This window comes from Synchiropus splendidus, chromosome 3, assembly GCF_027744825.2.
Source record: "Synchiropus splendidus isolate RoL2022-P1 chromosome 3, RoL_Sspl_1.0, whole genome shotgun sequence".
NCBI lineage: Eukaryota > Metazoa > Chordata > Actinopteri > Syngnathiformes > Callionymidae > Synchiropus > Synchiropus splendidus.
In genome coordinates this window covers 19881008-19900208 of record NC_071336.1, presented here as the reverse complement: position 1 = coordinate 19900208, position 19201 = coordinate 19881008, and the positions used below count along the sequence as shown (strand labels likewise).

The following is a 19201-nucleotide window of genomic DNA, read 5'->3' as shown; positions in this document are numbered from 1 at the left end:
TCCTCTAGCGTCTACGAATGCTAACGTTAGCCTCATCTGTCACATCGACACAATACATAAATAAGTCAGTCATTTTCTGTGGCAGAACTGAAGCCTTGTGTATTTTTGTAAATGGCCGTAATATGTAGTTAATTTTACAATTGCACAATTCACCAAACGCACGTATTGAACATAAAAAAGAGTTATTCGTAATTGTGCACCATAATAACGCGTCACCCAGTGTGATGAGTTTTACTACAATAAACTTTATTTGATGATTAATAATACAATGACTGTTATACAACTTCACTCTCGTTCTGTGTAGACGTTAAAAACAACTCACACCCATGGCCATCGCAATGCTGACGTATTTGAGCCAACTTTTAATATCAAAGAAGAACTATTCAGATGTAATAACTTACAATCGTGTTTGACTATCTTTGTTTCTTATGTATTTATGCACAGGAGTGAAAAATTAATTAAAGAGCCAAGACTGCTTCTGGCGCTAAGTCTTTGAGAAACATGTGTTACTGTGTGTATTGTAGGATCTAGTATTATTATCATCGTTTTTAACAGACCACAATGCACAAAGATCTAGCGTTAGAACCAAATTATTTAGCTGACAAAGGAGAATATCAACATCACGCTACCAAGTGGAGTTACGTAATGTTCAGCAATAATTCATATATTCTAATGCCAAAAAATATGGAGCGAGTGAACAACATGGAAGTTGTACAGGTGAGCAATAATCGCCACCAGGTTGTTGCACTCCTTATCTTCACTCTGGTCTTGATAAAATTTGTCGAACTTTCGCACTACTGTTCCAGAAATTGAGGCCCTCTACCCGTTTTTTTGTGTTCACGGGTCTCACACAAAAAACATATATAAGGATTCTAAATGATGTGAGTGATCAAAACTCTTCTGCAAACACTGTTGAATAAACATGTTTGTGTTGGGAGATAAAAATTAAAAAAAAAAGTCACAATTTTTATTTTTGCCTTCAGTTGTGTTTCTGCAGAATGTGGCAGTGGTGCGTGAAACCACTTCAAATTATTATTGGTTATAACCTTCTGTCAAGAGTTCATTTTTCATCAGTGTGTGAAAAATGCTATAGCTTCAAGTTGCGTGACAATTGAGATTTGTTTCTTCTTGTTTGTCCCATTGCAACGAAAATAATTTTGTATGTTATGTCATAATTCAGAGAAACAGATTTGCAGCTGCATTGCAATGCCTGGTGACCTCCCTGAGGACTGTTGCGGTTGTTTGTCAGTACTTGTTTATCAGCCCTGTGCACCTAATTTCATTCTGCGGTCTCGCCCTTTAGCAGGCCAGTGCTGTTGATAGTTTAATGCATCAGTTTAAAAGACACCTACAAGTCTTACTTTAATTACCACAGATCTGTTCGCCATGTAGTGTGGAGGGCTGAGTCATATTCTCAGCTGAGCTCAGTCATGGTGAGATGTGTAATGTTGAGTAGGTGAAAAGTGCTGAAGTCTGCGCTGCTATCATTAGATGCGTCCCCGTCACTGTCACTGTAGAAGGAGGAATGTGGAATGTGATCGTTGTGTGAGGCGGCTTTGGTAGTTTCATGGTCACGAACGATAAATAAATTCCATGAGCTCTTTTGCTGTAACCTGTTTACAAATAGATGCATTTGTATATATTCGGTAGCAAGACTTATGCATGTCATTTACCACTGAATTTTATCCATCAGCTAGGGACCTAATTAATAATGTTCAGCTGAACTCTTTGCAAAAGCACACTACAAACTATTGACAAGTCCTAGCAGATGACCAAATCATGTTGCAATGTCTCTCAGGTGATGCATCTCTGTGATAGGATTACAGATCTTCTTACTGCTCAATGCAGCTACAGTATGCCAGCTTCTTCCTGCTGGCATTTAAACACCAAATTAAACACTGGACGAATGTAAACAAAATTATACCTGGTATTTCATCACTGAACACAGTCAATTTGTTTTGTTCATATCTTAATTTAAATGTGAAATGATATGTCATTTCAGCATAGATCTTTGTAATTGGTTAGTATTGATTTTAATCAGAAAAAGTCAACCTCTCTCTTGTTTCCTTTTTTCAATCCTTGTCTAGGAACATGTGGACCTTCACCAATTGTGTTTCCTGTTTCAGATTTGCTTTCTCCTGTTTGCTGTCCTCTACATAGTGTCCTACTTCATCATAACACGATACAAGAGGAAAAGTGGTAAGTACATCTGTATAATATGATATCTCTGTTGCTTCATGGAGTATGAGCCTTCATTTGCCTGAATGCTTGAATGTGACCCGTTCTCGGGCTTGGTTGTTGGAGTGGAACATAGATGGCGCTCCTGCTTTGATGGACTGCAGAACAGTGGGTTAATGACATTACCAGTGCGTCTCAAGTATCTCAAAACAAACTGAGCCAGGGAGGAGACACCAGTGGTGATGTTTGAATCTGTCTTGAAAAATCAACGAAGACCGCTTTTGTGTTTAATACCGGTTGAGTCAGTGTTTTTCAACCTTTGTAAACTCACAGCACTCTCCGTTCATTGAAAAAATCCTGAGGCACACCACCAAAGGAAGCTTGGCCAAAGCTCAATTGTACTTAGTGGAAAGTCCTGTACAAAATCCCTTCTAATTTGAGAAAGTCTTAAGATACTGACACTTGCCATGTTATTTGCAGAAACAAATTGCAGAAAATGTATCTGTTAAAACTGTTTCCAGAAAGGGGTGGGTAATTTGGCAAAAATGTATCTTGATTTATTTATTTATTTCAAATAACTGTTTAAATTGTGCCACAATCTCACATGTATTTTTTTAACTTGTAAGTTTCTGGTCAGTGTTAGTTCTAAAGGAAAAACTAAAATCTGACAATTTCGGCCAAAGAACTTTATTCTAGTTTAGATAATTACCAGACAAATCTTCTAAATTCTTTGCCTCAGCTTGTTTCATAACTGCAATTATTCTTTCTTTCTTACATATTGGAGTTTATTCATTATTTATTCACATATTCGGGAATTTAGCGTTTAGTTTTTAGCCAACTTTTTAACAACAAAGCAAACTTTGATAATTTGCGGGTGTAAAGTTTTGAAATGAGACACGTTAGCGTTGGCTCTGTGGTGCAGACGTCCTTTGGCGTTGCAGGTCCAACAAGGGACAATCCATCATTCTGCTGTGCAGGTCAAGTTTGAGGCACATCAGGTTTAAAAACAAGTCAAAGTTGTGCATTTGACTGGCTTCCTCGCCGTGGGTGTGTGGGAAGAGGAGCACTATGCGCAGCTCTGCAGCAGGTGATGAACTCATCAGCGCATCAGCATACAGGGGTTAGACAAAATAATGGAAACACCTTAAAGCTAAAAAAGCTTTAAGGTGTTTCCATTATTTTGTCCACCTTAAAGCTAAAAAAGCTTTAAGGTGTTTCCATTATTTTGTCCAACCCCTGTAGATGTATAAGTGTATAGAAAGAATAAAGAATGATCACGTTGGTAGATTGTCAACACGGTCTTATTGTTCATGAATTAACGTCATCATGTCACCCACCTCTATCTCCGGACAAATGAGGTGAAACTGGAAAATTTCCCATGGCACACCACATCACTTGCAGCCAAAGACTGACCTTGTTAATGCAAACTTGAGTGTCTTTTCGTCGCGTGTTCTCTATCTTTGTTGTGCTTTTTTTACTTTTAACAACTTTGAGCATTCAGTGCCTCTATGCCTATTCTATAGAATATTATTGACAGTATCTTTTTCATTGAGTTGTTGTAGTAAATGTTTGCATGAGGAAAGCATTATTGGCCACTGGTGGGTTGATAAAATTGTCAGCATTTTGGGAAATATTGACAGGTACGAAAGGTGTGAATGATTGCTTGTTAACTGTGGCTGTAGCACGTTCCTTCCAGACTAAAAAATCTTCTATTGACAGCCCTAATTATAACCTATTGTACTAGTAAGATATGACTGACAAATCTAACATTTTTTTGATTTTGCACATAACTCCCCAACTCTGTAACCAAAATTATCTACTGTGGACAATAGATGTACCCCAACCCTGTCCCTGTCCCTGACTAGTCTGCACGGGTAATGAGCTTCAGATGTGTGCAATAAGGGCACACTTGCTTTTACAGAGAAACCTTGCCAAACCGTCATGAATACAAATAATAAAAAGGCCAAACAGGCTCTGTGTAAACCTTCTCTTATCACCTGACAAATATATTTTCGTCTTGGTGACCTTTTCTTGAACACTACCCATTTTGGAAACCTGCTTTGCACATGTAGAGAACGTACTAACCTTAGACGAATGGTGCATGATTGCTGAGTCTGTGGTTGTTTTTCTATATGCACCCTGCAATGGACTGCTGACCTGTGCAGGGTGGCGTCTGAAGTAGTCGGGATAAACTCTCCTTTCTGCAGTCCTATTAAGGGAATCATTGGAAGAAAGCAAAAGGAACAGGTTGAATAGGTAATAAATGTTTTCTCAAGAGCTAAATACATGTCCAGTTGCCTTGTCTGACTAATATGGGCATAGTGTTCTGTATGAATGAAAACCAGGAGGATCCTCTTGGACTGCAGAATTAAAGCTGAAACCTTTGCAAAAACAGATTCTAGGTCTGGATGACTCGATTAAATTATATAAGGTATATTACTTCTACTTTTTTATATAAGGTATGGTTACTATTTTTCACTTCAATGTATCTTCATTATTTAAGCTGACATATGGCACAAACAGTCGATTGCTAAGTCAATCTGCTGTCAACCAACTAAACTTTTAGTGAGTGTATAGAACTTACTCGCCCAAAAAAGGGGCTCACACTGCATATTTTGTTGGACCACCTTAAGGTCTGATGACACATTTCTTGTGACATTGTTTCGATAAGCTTCTGCAGTTTCATAATATGTATTTTAAGTGGCGAAGTAAGTTTTTACCAAGATCTTGTATTGATGCTGAGCAAAGTCTTCTTCCATACATCCAAAAACTCCCTGGACTCTATGATGGTCAAATGATGGTCAAAATTATGCCCCATGCTCCCTGAAGCACTCTTTCTCAATTCAAGCCTGATGAATCCTGCCGTTGTCATCTTGGAATATGACCGTGTCGTCACAGGGAAATAAACCCTGGTCATTCAGCATTGGCATTCACTTAGTTGTCCTCACATGGCATGGTCATGTTGCGAGACACAATAGAAGGTTTGTACCTATTTCTTTCCTGAAAACCAGGAGTGACTTTTTCCCAAGCAGCACGTTTAACCTCAAACTGCAGGCCTGATCATAAGGTCTATTATATAAGGGGGGAAGTTCGTCTTCTAAATGTTAATTGTTGGTGTATGAATGTTAGGCACTAAAGTTCTTTGCCCCTTTTTTAGATGACCATGAGGACGAAGATGCTGTTGTCAACAGAATATCGTGAGTCATTTTTGTTTTTTATTTTTTAATTATTGTTTATTAATTTATTTTTTAAATCATAAATATTTCCAAAAAACAATTTGGGATTCAGATTTAGGATTTGGAGAGCAATTTAGCATTGGGGAAATGAGAATAATCCGTTGAAAGCTGTCATAATATCTGAAGGTTTGATGTTTGTTGTATTGATACATACTTGGACATTTTCATATACTTGATGGCTGTCAACTTAATTTTCTTTTTTTCCCCCCTCTTGATTGTTTTTATTATATGTGGGCACAACTTAAATCAAGATTGCTTAGTGAAGTTATAAAGTAATCTAAAGTAACGTAAATATAAAGTATAATAATTATAAGTACAATAAATAAAATATTATGAACTTATCATCATGGTTGAGATGTACAAAGATGTCAACGATAGAACCAATCTTGCACGATATTCTAGTGACTACAAACTGGTTGTCATCTGCTCTGTCAAAAGTTGCTCTGGCCACACACACAAGTCAGGATATGAGTGAGCTAACTTGCTGATATGAAGGGCACATCATCATCCAACTGAAGAATTCATGAAAGATTTTTGCCTATTGCATTTGTTAACCTTTATTTTTCCATTCCTTTCAGGCTATGGGTGGATAGATGGGCGGTCTTTAGCCACCCTCTCCTCTCATTACTCTACTATAAATCTGGTCAAAAGTCACTTTCAGTCACACTAAGAAATGATTTACTATTTAAAGGATTTAAAGTCCAATATCACTGTAAAAAGTTAATTCATGTGAAAGCAGGTGTTTGCTACATTCTCATAATGCCACATGACTATGTGGAGCCAAAATCTACACTCAAATCACCAGTACATTATGAAATGATGAAACATGCTCAGGCTGTAAAACAAAAGTCTTTTCTCCGATGCTTTTGCACGCAACTTATTATTGTTTTTACAATGATCTTATCTCTCACTGTCTTTCCACTTGCCAATCTATTTATACTTTGTATGTGTCATTGTGTTGTCTACTCTTGCTCATGTTAGTTTTTTTGTTTAATTTTTTTCACAGATTGTACTTATGCACCTTCACCCTCGCAGTTTCGGGCGGTGCCGTCTTCCTACTGCCTTTCTCTATCATTAGTAATGAGATCCTGCTCTCATTCCCTAAAAACTATTACATCCAGTGGCTCAATGGCTCCCTCATTCATGGTGAGTGGATAACACTCTTTCTACAATGATTCTAGAGGTTCTTCCGTGTAAAATTATTTGTTTTATGTTTATTTATTTGTTATATTTTTTAATATTCTCTTTTGTGCTCTCCTTTCTCTTTCAGAAGGTGTTTTGTTTATGAAAATGCCTTATTATATTACTTTATCATGTAGTCTGTCCTAGTTATGTCTCATATCTCACTTTATGTTGTTAATTTTTCAAGTAATTGGTGGGTGTCCCTTCAATATTTGTTACACATTACTCTGATGATGGTGATGATGATGATGAGAAAAGAGTATTAAGTCTATTGAGTATTTTCTTGATTTGAAGTGTCTTTTTTTATTGTTATGGCCCTTTAATGGGTTAGCGAATTGTCGTTCTTCATTTGACCACTAGATGGCAGAGATGTCCACGCTAAATCTTGAGTCATCAGTGACGCTTTTTAAATTCGAATTGGAAGGATTTCTGTTGGTGAAGTAACATGCTGTTGTTGACCGCCTTTGTCCTGTCTGCAGGTCTGTGGAACCTGGTGTCACTGTTCTCCAACCTGTGTCTCTTTGTCTTGATGCCGTTTGCCTATTTCTTCTTAGAGTCTGAGGGATTTGCTGGATCCAAAAAGGTAATCTTGAGTTGCGAAAGTGTTTTGTCCAAAACTTATCATCAACATGACAGCACAAATTATTGAATCCTAACTGGAGCTTCATGTGCCATTGTATCGAAAAATCTGTCACTCTAAGCTAGTGTGTTTTTGACAAACATGCAATTCATCGTAACGGCTGCTTAGAGAAAAGATGTTACTGTATAAATCAAACATTCTGAAGCCTGATTTCTTAGTTTTCAAATCTTCTCTTAAAGTAGTTTTGTGTCTCCCATCAGCAGAAAAATGCAAAAATCCAAAGTCAAGCAACCTGGCAGGATCTCTACAAGATCACTTATTTGATCGTGCAAATGAGTGGTCTTCCATGGTTTGATGTTGTGGCATTTAGTGGAATTGCTTTCATAACTTAATGAATCAGTTGTTCATATGCTCTTATTTTCATACATGGCTTCAAAGCCAGGGTAAGAAAGGTTTTGTGCTCATGTTTACACATATAAATTGGAGCTTTGGAAAAAAAGGTTGAAAGATTTTTAGGCCAGCACATTAACTAGGCAGATTATTAAGTGTTTCCCCTCAATGGGTGTCTGTCCTCTTGGAATCTTTTTAAAGTTAAAACATATTGTCTAAGTAATTTTTAATCTGTGTTTTGCTTTCATGGCTCATTGCTGCATAGCAGCAGGTGTCTTCTCATTGCCCTCTCCTTGACTTGTGTCACTAACCGTAACTGCCATCGCAGAAACCTCATTAACCATGAAAGTCTGAACCTGGTCTTCACCCAGCACCACATCCTGACAAAGTCCTTCACTAAGGCTGTGGGCCGCAAACGCTTCACCACCACCACATCGGCCCCACTGATTTAAGGCCTGATTCCTTGTCACCCTTTCCCCAGCCCCCTAAAATAAAACTTCAAAAGGACAAGCTAATAATCGAGTTGTAAGGCTCAGCGAACTTCCTCATTTAATTGATTACTCCCCCCAAAAAGGGGCTCGGGGCTCGTGCTGCAAGCGTCTATAAAGTTGCAAAGACATGACAGCACAATAGAGCTTCATGGAATGGAGGGGATAAAATTTACTATTAATGCATCGCTATCCTGTGTCACAGTTTGAAGCCCCTCTGGTTTATATCGCTTCTGGCAAAAGAGCATAAAATTTGTCTGTACTGTAGTTGGTTCTCAGTCCAAGAAGTTGTTTCAGTTGGCTTTCTAATCTAACTGAAGCGGGGCGACGACCTTTTCTGGTGTCAATAGGGTCCTAGTTTTACATCAAAGTCTTGGGTATTTTAAAAATGAGAGGTATGGATTACCATACCTAAGTACAAAGTTCCAGGATATTGTGAAGCAAAAAAAATGGTGCAGTGACTGTCAAAAGCTCTGTATTTAACCTCGACAAGTAAAAGCCAAACAAATCAAAGATTAAACTCCTCTCCTGACCATCTTATGTGCTAGAAAATGTAGTCAAATAGACTTTTTCAAAACATAAAGTTGACCCTGTGGAAACTCATTTTTATGTCTGCCAAACTGCTATTGATCAAACATGAATGTTCTCTGGGCTGTTTTATGTTGAGCCGCATGTTCAGGTACATACAGTAAACACTTGAATTGTGCAGGGGAAGGGGCGGAGGCGACACTCTGGTTCCCTTAAAACCGACGGGACTGCAGAATAAATCATGGGCTGACAGCAAAGGAAGTGTAAAACACAGATCCACTTTTTTATCATGTGATATTTTCCCTTTTTCCAAATAAGCGCATTAGAGCACAATGCCATGCGTTTTTTATGTGACATTTTAACCCTCTGGGCCAGCGTTATGGCAGTGAGAGGTCCTTGTGACTGCGGAAATGAAGTGGATGATGAATTTCTCCACTGATGTTGTAAGTCAGCCTTTTCATGTGGCTGCATTTACGTTTGACGATGTAGTAAAAGACGCCACCAGAATAAAGATTGAAATGTGGATGTTTTTTTCCCCCCATTCTTTTATAATGTGAACAGTTCAGCGCTTCACAGCTTCTGTCAGCTGAGTGATTAATTGTGAAACAAATTGTCCAAATTGTGGATGAATCTGAAGGAGTCAGGGTCCTGATGTCAGATTGTTATGATCCAGCTTTATTTGGTGCTATAAAATGTCTCCCACTTAACTGCAGGGCTGTCAAATCTCAGCTGAAGAGCTGTGTCGTTCTCATGTCCGGCTTTTTAGTTTCTAGTTATGTTTTCCAAAACCAATGTAGGGTTTATTTCAGCCTCTAAATCTTGTTTATGCACTAGAATTGACAATTCACTTTGAATGTTCGAAGATTGATTCCTAAAATACCCAAGTTACTCATATTTATACTGTTACTACTGACTGAACAGCAGGGTAAGGTTATTCCTCAGACACAGATTTTAAAATAGAGAGTAAATTGTTCAATATTAAATTATTTGTGTACATTTACAATTCATATTTTGATTAAATAGAATTCATTGCACCTGTCAATCTGACCTGAATAAGCATTTTGGAACGAACATGAATCGCTCTAGATCCAAATCGACATAAAGTTTTTTTTAATCCTATTATTGGATGCAAAGTGATGACATGACTGGCATAATATGTCCTTTTCATTCTGTAATTGACATGATTATTTGTGACTTAAGCCTAATAAACACAATGTTACCCTTCCAACTAGAGCCATGTGTCTGCCAAACCCCTGCCAAAAAAATGAGCCAAGGTCTGAAGAATTTGCATGGTTTACATTTTGTTGTCAAAGAGGAAATTTCTTTCTATATTAATGTGCTGAAATAATAGAAACCGAGACCTGCAAACATTTGTGTACTTAATGTCTGCAGTCACTGTGGTTAAATGCTGACCGACAATAAGAAGACAAAACAATGCATGCAGTAATTTTATGCTGAATTTCTTTTAACGTGTCCATGAGTCTAACCCAGAGGATTGCAATGTGTTTGATCCTTAAAACGAGTTGGAACGAGTCTGACCCCTTGACTGACCCAGCGTAGGGCCAACAGGTTTCATCTGGTAGTTAAAGAAACTCCTCATCAATCTCATCCTAAGCCTTAACCCGCCGATGATGAGAAGTGTGTTTATTGTGGAGGGATGGGGAAGAGGGGAGGGGGGCGATACAGAGAAACGTCTCGCCGAGCAAACCCGCGTGGTGTTACTAAGATACTCGTCTTTGTTTGTGCTCCACAATGGAGGCTCGGATATTTATTTCAAATCTCCTGCAAATGCAGACATTTTTCCCAGGCCTTTCTCGGGCAGGGCCGGTCGAGAATATAAAGTGGTGTTTACATACCTTTCTCTAAGGTCACAATGTCTCCCTAAAGCTGTCTGTTACAATGTTCGTTACCATGGTAACATATTAGCTTCAGCAGGGAATTTAAAAACGATCAGGCGAGTTGCTCAGGTTTTTTTTTTTTTTTTTTCCTGTTTGGTCCCCCCTTCTCCTCAAGTGAGTCAGAATTCCCCAAATAAATGCTGATCACAGAAACTTTTTTTATTTTATTTCAGTATGGGACATGTGTAAAATTGATCCATGATACATGCTATGTATTTAGTTTTTCATCTAGCCACGCAAGCTTTTTAAGCTTTTTAAACTTTTTACTGACATAAAACTCTTTACTGAACTAGAGGAAAATCGAAAATCGAAACCTGTTTTTTTTTCCCAGATATCCAGCAGAGGGCGACCCAGTTAATAGATAAAAAATGGTACACAATTAATTGCAATTAATTATAAGGCTGCCGCATGTTAAAAATATACCTTAGAGTCTTATGCTTAAGTAATGCTATGTATGAAGCTGTAGTGAATCTCAAACATATTTTGATAACACTTTAGATAGTGAACGATATAACCATTCATAAACTAATTACATGTTTATTTACGGTTAATACTTGGTAATTATGGTGTTGTTTTGGGTGCAATATCTGTGACTATTCAAGCAAAATCTGGTCAGTTTTTGCTGACCAGATTTTGGTCAGCAAAAACTGACCAAAATCTGATCATAACAAGACACTTTGCTGACTAGTGTCTTGTTATGATCAGTCATAACAAGACACTAGTCCATACTTACTGCTGCAAATACACTTATGAATGAGTAGTTTACTTGGGGTAATAAATGTTCCCTTATCTAAAGTTTGACCCATATTTTTAATTAAATCGATCCAAGCCCCCTGTGGATAAGTAAAATCAACAACAATGGATTCCAGCTTCAAATATAATTTGAATATAATATAATTTGAATGGACACAGCAGCCGCTAGTAACAGTTATTTTACATCATCTGACCGCTTAGCCATTGCTACATTTATTTAGAATGATTTTACCGAAAATAAAAGTTGAGCCAACACTGACAGAAGTATAGGGGTATTATTTTTGTTATATCGCGGCTTGTGACATAAAAAAGAAAATCAAACAAAATCAGACTGTCTCAAGTCTAAATACGCTTACAGAAATCTTACAGAAAAAACTTTGAAGTTGCTGAGGCACCTTGTTTTTATATGTTGATGTTCATTTCTGTATGATCTTGCAGAATAGACTATAAGTTAAGTTTTCCATTTTTTATAATTTCTATTTTGATTAGAATGTTTTTTGTGGTTATAACAAGAAATCAGAAATGATATTTAACAACTTTCTATGTCCTATATATATAAGTGAATTTTCACAATGATTTTTGATTAAACTTTTCAGTTTCTTTTTCTCCCACTTCATGTTGACCGGCCCTTTCACCCTCCTGAGTCTGGAGTATACGATGTGATAGCAATCATTTTCCTTGCTCTCGCCTCTTTTGGACTTTAATAACAAGTCTTATTAAGACTCTTTAGAAGTTCATACTGCAGCTTTACAGGTTAGTATCCCTCTCTTCTGCTTTTTGTCTTTGACACTGTCGGTGTGCTGAGGCAGACTGCTAGAAGGATTTGCTAATAAGGTCTGGGGGCATCTGGCATGTCTTAACCAAGGAGCCCTTTTTTTGCTGGGGAGCGCAAAAAAAGGAAGCATGCCCCTCCCGCACATACACTTTTGGCCTTAGTTCCACACGCCACTGCTAGTGAGCAGAGGGATTGTCGGCAAGATGATCTCTGCTACTGACTGCTGACCTGTTGAGGATTAATGTCAGCGACATGGAATCTCCTGCAGCACCTAACTTACTTCCTCTGTCTACAGCTGTGGCTCTCCAACCAACCAAAAAAAAAAAAATCCATCGTCATTATCATAACTCTTGTTCACATTATTCTGTCATGGTGGTGTGCCTCTTCCAGAGTTCCCCTCTCACATCAAAGATGGGGTCAGACTAGATATTTCTCAACTTTTGCTTCACACCTCAGGAAAGTGGGAGATTAAAGAATAATGACCAAAGCGGAGGTTTACTTTTAAAATTGTGTGCACACATGAACGGATGCATGGTTGTTTGGACACTGTCGTCACTGCACTTTCTTGGAAGTATTTCTGTCTTGGCCGAGAACATCTGCAGTGATCAAGCACCTCGCTCCATGTCGGTGTGAGGATCCGGGGATGCTGAATATTTCAAAGCTGCTATATTTAGAGTTAGCTACACATTTAGAATGGCAAGAATAGAAACTCTCAACGGGCGCCCTGGATGGCATTGCAGTTCTTTATTTTACCAGTTGACAGTTTTATTTTGATCAGTGATGAAGCCCTAGTCTGCTTTAGCTATTTATAAATGTGATCCAAAAGAATTCACCTTTGTTGTTGAAAACAATTCACTCTTGTTCCTGGATCGGTAAAAGTGCACGTTAATGCTTATTTGCACATGGATTTATCAATAGGAACGATCAAGACATGCAGCTCCACATTCTCAGGTCCACTTAAATGACAACACTCATTCTTTTGATGGGGGATGATGGAAGTGGAGGTGACAAGCGTTGCCTTTGCCCTAAATGATCTGAATGGGTAATGATTTGAGCCTTATGAATGATTGAGAGACGTATCTGAAGGGAATACACCTTCAGCCGGGTATGGGCAGCTTGTTAAGGTGGACTGGTTTGCTTGAGCGGACACATGACCTGCCTGTGGGTTCTTCTTGTCCTGATGCATCCTTAAGAGACCGCATGTGGGACAACGCTCAAATCCCTGAAAGCATTCCTCTCTCACCTCTCTTATATCCGGGAGCTAAGAGGCGCTCAGACATGGACTCCTCTTCTCTCCTGTCTCTCTCACTTTTTCCTCTGTGTCACTCACCACATTGTCCTTGCTAATCATTCTTAAGACCGCCCGTTCGCTGTCCATTTGGTTTTGGGACGTCTAAAAGTTGAAATGACTGTGGCTCAACATATATGATGAGCACTTTGATGGTTCAAAAATTTAAATTAGACTCGATTGGGATGTAAAATGAGGGATTGCATTCTGTTTTCATACCACCAAATTAAAAAATCTGATTTGAACCCTATCAACTATGAGGTCACTTGTAGCATGACTGCATTGTTCACTTCCGCCACACTGAGGCACTCCAGACTCTACACTCAATCCATTCTGTTGCCACTGCCACTGTCGCTCAACCCTGACTTGTTTTTTGGGCTCCTAGAAGGGACAGGAATAGGATTTCATCTGGTGGAATGGAGGATAAAATCCTGATTCAAAGAATATATTGTGTTTATAAATAATTGTATTCTAACCTTTAACAAAATTATAGAGGTGATAGCTAACAATGTGTGGTAGTGAATGTAGCTGATTTTGAACGTCAAGCTACAATTTGAAAGCTAAGTTCAATTGTATTTGTCAAACCTAAATGTCCGACTTCAAAAATGGAGCTACAACTCCTATTTTTGTCTAAAAAACAGACGCAATTACATGAATGACAACTGTATGGATTTGTCACATATTAAAGCAGTTGTTTAACAGACAAAATACATTCAAAGAGAGACCCCCCCCTTCATCTACCTGTTGGCAAATACTGAACAGCAACCACAGAACTATTATGTTAGCTGGTAACAAATTGCTCATATGCACCCAATTTAAGCCGCAGAGCAGCCTTGTTATCCAGGGCCTGGCAGCTTAGCCGTGTGTGTGTATATAAGAATATCTATCCATCTTTCGCTGCAGACAGCTTGGCTCTCCAGCAGGGGGGAAATGGAAACTGTGTGAACAGGTAGAGGAGAACTTTATTAACCACTCAGCAGTTTGTGACCCGGAAAACCCAAATTACCCCAAAACCCTCTCGTCTGCGTGGCCCAGAACACAGCGGCGCTCGGGGTGCTCTTAACCATGCCCAGATGTGGGGCCTGCACTTGATCGCAGACAGTAGCTGACCAGCCTTGCAAGCACCCCGCCCCTCTTTTCTCTTTTTAATTTCACCGCCAGCCTCGGCTGGTGCAGCTTTATAGACCACAATATATGGGTATAAAAGAGCAGTTTTATGCAGGGATCAGTGAGAGCGCTTATGTTATGTTGGTATCCTGTGAATGAAAATGGTGGTGTTTATTGTCAGTGATGGGGGAAGAGGGTGGTGTAGGTTAAGAGGCACTGACTGATAAAATGCTTTTGATTACTTAAACAGAGATGTTGAAATCCAGTGTTCAGGTAAACTTGTTTGTGAAAAGAAGTGGCATCATTTCCCAAAATATTAATCAATGAATGCACTTTTTAAATTAAATGCAGATTAAAAGTTGTACAATACAGTTAATAACTGAGATCCATTTTCTCTATTTCAGGGCATAAAGGCACGCATACTGGAAACATTTGTGATGCTCTTCCTCCTGGCACTGCTCATTCTGGGAATCGTGTGGGTGGCGTCAGCGCTTATTGACAATGATGCAGCCAGTATGGAATCACTTTATGGTATGTTTTTTCTTTGTTCTGGTAGATTTTAGTTTGTATTCAAGGGTTAAAATCTGATCTATTTTTTTTCAATGTTTTTCATTTGATCCTGAGCCAAATGAGTCGGATCAAACACCGATTTAAACCACACTTGGGTCAGAAGGTACCATGTTTCAATGTTTAGCCTAATGGATTCACTTCAGTTGTACAGTTTTGATACACTGTCCTGACCAGGCAGTGAAGTTGGTGCATCATTTATTGACGTGACATTTACATATATTATATATCACAGCCAGCTCAACAAAATGGCATCGCTAGTCACTTTAATATCCTCAGTCACTCCCCAACCTATGTTTAAAATGGCAAATTTAAATCAATCTTGACAGGATAAGCCGCAGCCCAGTCCTTTCATCCTCTTATCTTTTTAGCTTCTCATCGATGAGGTCTCTGGAAGTAATTTGTTTGGCACTAGTGTCCCAGGTAAGAAGGAGGTTTTGGGGAAAATTGGATCTGTATAATCTGGGGAAGGGCGCATCAGCTTTCTTGTGATATATGATATTGTGATATATTTTTTTAAGTTAATGGTACAGCGTATAATTTGTGGTCGTGTATAGTAACTATATTTTGAATATTATAAATGGCTGTGGGATAAAAATTAGATTTGTACTTAAGTTGGTTTATGTCAACATTTTTAGCTTCTGATCCAAATCAGCCTTGTACACTGACAGCGAGAAGACCTTGAGGGAAGTCTGAAGAGAAGTTCCTTCTACATATGAACGTGTCTGTTATGTAACCTTAAAAAGTTGGTTCCTCCCTGAATTTCAATATCGACCTTGTCTAATGTCTCCTGCAGACCTCTGGGAATTCTACCTGCCGTATCTCTACTCCTGTATATCACTGATGGGTGGACTGCTTTTACTCAGTAAGCATCTCAAATTGAGGACAATTGACGTCAATCGTTTTGAATTAACTGTGCTTTCTCAAAATAGTGTGCACTCCTGTGGGATTGTCGAGGATGTTCACTGTCATGGGCCAGTTACTGGTCAAACCAACGGTAAGAGAACTCAAGTTGTAAACTGCTCAATAAGTTTTATGGCCAATCTTGTGTCATGCTTCAATTTGAAAAAAGTGTTGCTCAATAGGCATCGTCTCCTCCTCTGGTCTGCCATCCTTCTAGTCCCACTCGGCCGTAATTATAAACTATTTCATCTCTTCATCTCTTCCTCCTCCTCCTTCAGATCCTTGAGGACCTGGATGAGCAGATTTACTGCATCCATTTGCAAGAGGAAGCCCTTCAGAGGAGATTAAACGGTACGTCTGTGGGAGATGTGTTGGCACGTTATAAAGGAGCGTTGACTGGCCTATTGGGTGTGATCGAGCATGACACGCTGGATCAATTAGCGTAGAGATTTCTGCCTAGTTTACAAGCACACGCAGACACACACGCGCACACTTGCCCTCAGACACACACTTAACACTGGCCTTTCCCCAACACTGTCCCACCTTTTGTAACCTGCTGAGCTGCAAAGCAGCCAGACAGACAGACAATATTTCATGGAAAGGAAGTTTTAAGGCTGCAGGATGACACTGTGATTCGTGGCAAACTCATGCCCAGGTTTAATGTGGTGGCCAAGAATAGCTGTCAGTAATGAGATGGAAATGAAAACTTTTCAAGATCTTTTTGGCTCTATGTTACTGAAATAAAAAAATCTGGCCCCTGTCTCAAAATCTATACAAAGGGTCATTTTAAATAGTTTTATAGATGTGCTGACAATAGGAAATTAGTATGGCTGTCATCCGCGCCTGATCATTCTTAGTTGTCCAATTTATTTCTCTTCGGTCTATGTGTACATTTCTTATTGCCCCTTAATTATTTATTTATGTTCTGCACATACAGGAAGTGCCTCTGAAACCAAATTGAGGCTGAATACTGAATATCCAATGTGGCTGTTTTTTTTTTTTTTTTTTTTTTTTTTTTTTTTTTAATGCTATTTTTTAGCATCCCATAAATAATGCACAATACATTTAGATAAGTTTTTCAAAGAAAGTAATTGTTAATGGAATATTCTGACATTTATTTTATATATTGCAGTGGCCTTTGCATTTTAAAAAATGCACAACATTTTTTTTCAGTCACATGAGGCCTTTGGACAAAACATTCCAAAAAAATAGAATGCATTAAAGTGGATCAACCCACTGATAACTGATTTGTTATCAGTTATTGTCCTTTTGGCACAACTAATGTTCTTATCCATAGTTACTTTAAACTCACTCCACTGAAGGCTGAATGTAGTTTTTTTTTTCCAATATTCGCCTCATGAAAATTTCTGTTCTGTTTATTAAGGGTATTCAATGTTTGCAATGAGCATCAAAACAACACTGTTTGGTGTTATCATGGAAACAATTTGTCACAATCTTTGTTTGAGATTTTTTTTCCACATTGTATTCTTTCTATACGATAAGCTACAAAGTATGACAAAAAGTAACGTCATTCTTAAAACCTGTATTCACTTTTGATGTTTAAATTCCTTGTCAGACATTGAATAGTCTGAAAATGCAGGAAGTTTTTGAGAGAAGTTCCAAGACCTTACCTTTATATTAACTCAAGCACGTAACCAAGTGTACAGATGCAAATAAATGCAGAGAGTGATTTTCTTTACAAACCAGGGAGGTAGCTGAGATCTTCCCTTGATAATGCTTGTTTTCAAATGCCTTGTCGGCTGCCTTCATTGACCACCACCTCAGCATCTGGTTCTTAAGGCTCATTCCTCACTGCCCAGCTTTGAACTATCTCACAGAGTAATTGTTAATCTGTTTCTTATCATTTCAGTACTCTTTTGATCTCAATGAAGCAAAACACAAAACAAAAAAAAACATCTGTTCTCGGGGGACATGTTTTTTGCCGATTTGGATGCTTAGTTGAATTGCTTGAAGTAGGTGTGCAATGTTGCACTACTGTCTGCAGCTGTGACATGGATGGAATGGTTGAATCGTTAATTTATTTAATGTTATTGTTTTATGGTGAACTAGAGGGTGAGTGAAATCATTCTTGGAGAATGTTCATCTGAGGATTTACCTTTTTAATTTAGCAAACTGTGAATGCAGAGCTTGCATTAAAGACCGCCTGGTATTTCTTTGCTACACTGACAGCCCAGGGTACATGGCAGTTCAGGAACAGTTCACAGGACAAACTGAGCAATGAACTGACTCTCTGTAGGTCCGCTGTACCCTGTCCTCTAACTGTGTTTGTGTTTTTAGATGCGGATGGTTGTGTTACATCAGTGGCTGGACTACTGTTTGTGTTTATGACTTGAGTCTTTGTTGTCTAACCACATGTCATTATCTACTTTTAATGACATTGTTTAATGTCGGCGGCCAAAGCGTTGCCGTTTAAATCATGTAATTGGCCGTGTGTAGCTTATTTCACGGTCATGGGATTTACTTTGGAGAGGGAACATTTTTGGTCGACAAAATGTGTCAAACCATTGAAGACATGTCATATTTTAGACGTTTTCTTTCAGCAATAATGACAATATTGAGATGAGATGTGTGCTTCACTGCTTTTGAATTCCTCCTTCTAATCTGGTTGTGTTGGTAAGGAAAGGATTTCTTGAGAGCTATATGGCTCATGGGAAAGCCGAGTTTATGCATATTATCTTAGACGTTTGGCATGGAGATGAGGATCTGTCTGGATCAACCAAGGCTAGGTTGAACTGTATGAGTATGTCTTGTTACAGTAATGTTTAATAACAATCTTAATCTTACTTTCTTTGTGCTTTTGTGGATATTTTTTTAGGAACTGTCACACCAATGTTAGATCCACACATATAGATCAATCTATGCTGTAAAGTTGGGATTATCATTGATCATACTTTTGTGGCCAGGGTCTGTGTTCTGCACCAAAAGTTTTTCATGTCTGGTAAAATACGTAGAAGCTGGCTTGCTATATTAGTACATTGCAGCACTGGCAATGTGACACTGTGCCCTGTCAAGCCCCTGATCTGCTGATAAGTGAGCAACAGTGCGCCTGTCCAGATGCTATGCGGCACAATGACCTTGCCAGTGCCTCTGTTGTCTCAGCATGGTGTTTAGCATATTTGTGGATGACGTAATTTTTTGACTGTGCTGAAGGTTGGAGAGGATACAATGAATTACTCTGGGCCTCCCTACTTGCCAGCAGCCTCACTCAGCATCTCTGCCTCGCTGTAATTCAGTCTGTGACTTGATGTTGCCAGCAGAAGGCGAAGTGAGATATATTTAACTTCAGTCTGAATGATGTCACTGTAGA

General features: G+C 38.7%; 1 protein-coding gene across 7 annotated transcripts in view; it reads left to right on the top strand.

Moving 5' to 3' along the window:
• Positions 1-19201, top strand: part of lmbr1 (limb development membrane protein 1) — a 29826-nt gene that overhangs the window by 306 nt on the left and 10319 nt on the right. For 5 of the 7 annotated variants that reach the window (XR_008414088.1, XM_053858364.1, XM_053858366.1 and 2 more), the window contains exons 2-9: positions 2127-2199; positions 5336-5375; positions 6421-6560; positions 7076-7179; positions 14808-14934; positions 15767-15835; positions 15903-15967; positions 16152-16224. Coding sequence is in view for 6 of the 7 variants with exons in the window: in XM_053858364.1 (XP_053714339.1) it covers positions 2127-2199; positions 5336-5375; positions 6421-6560; positions 7076-7179; positions 14808-14934; positions 15767-15835; positions 15903-15967; positions 16152-16224 (691 nt within the window). In the remaining variant the exon portion in view is untranslated. The remainder of the gene's footprint in view (positions 1-2126; positions 2200-5335; positions 5376-6420; positions 6561-7075; positions 7180-14807; positions 14935-15766; positions 15836-15902; positions 15968-16151; positions 16225-19201) is intronic. The other 2 variants (XM_053858365.1, XM_053858370.1) reach the window with 1 other exon arrangement.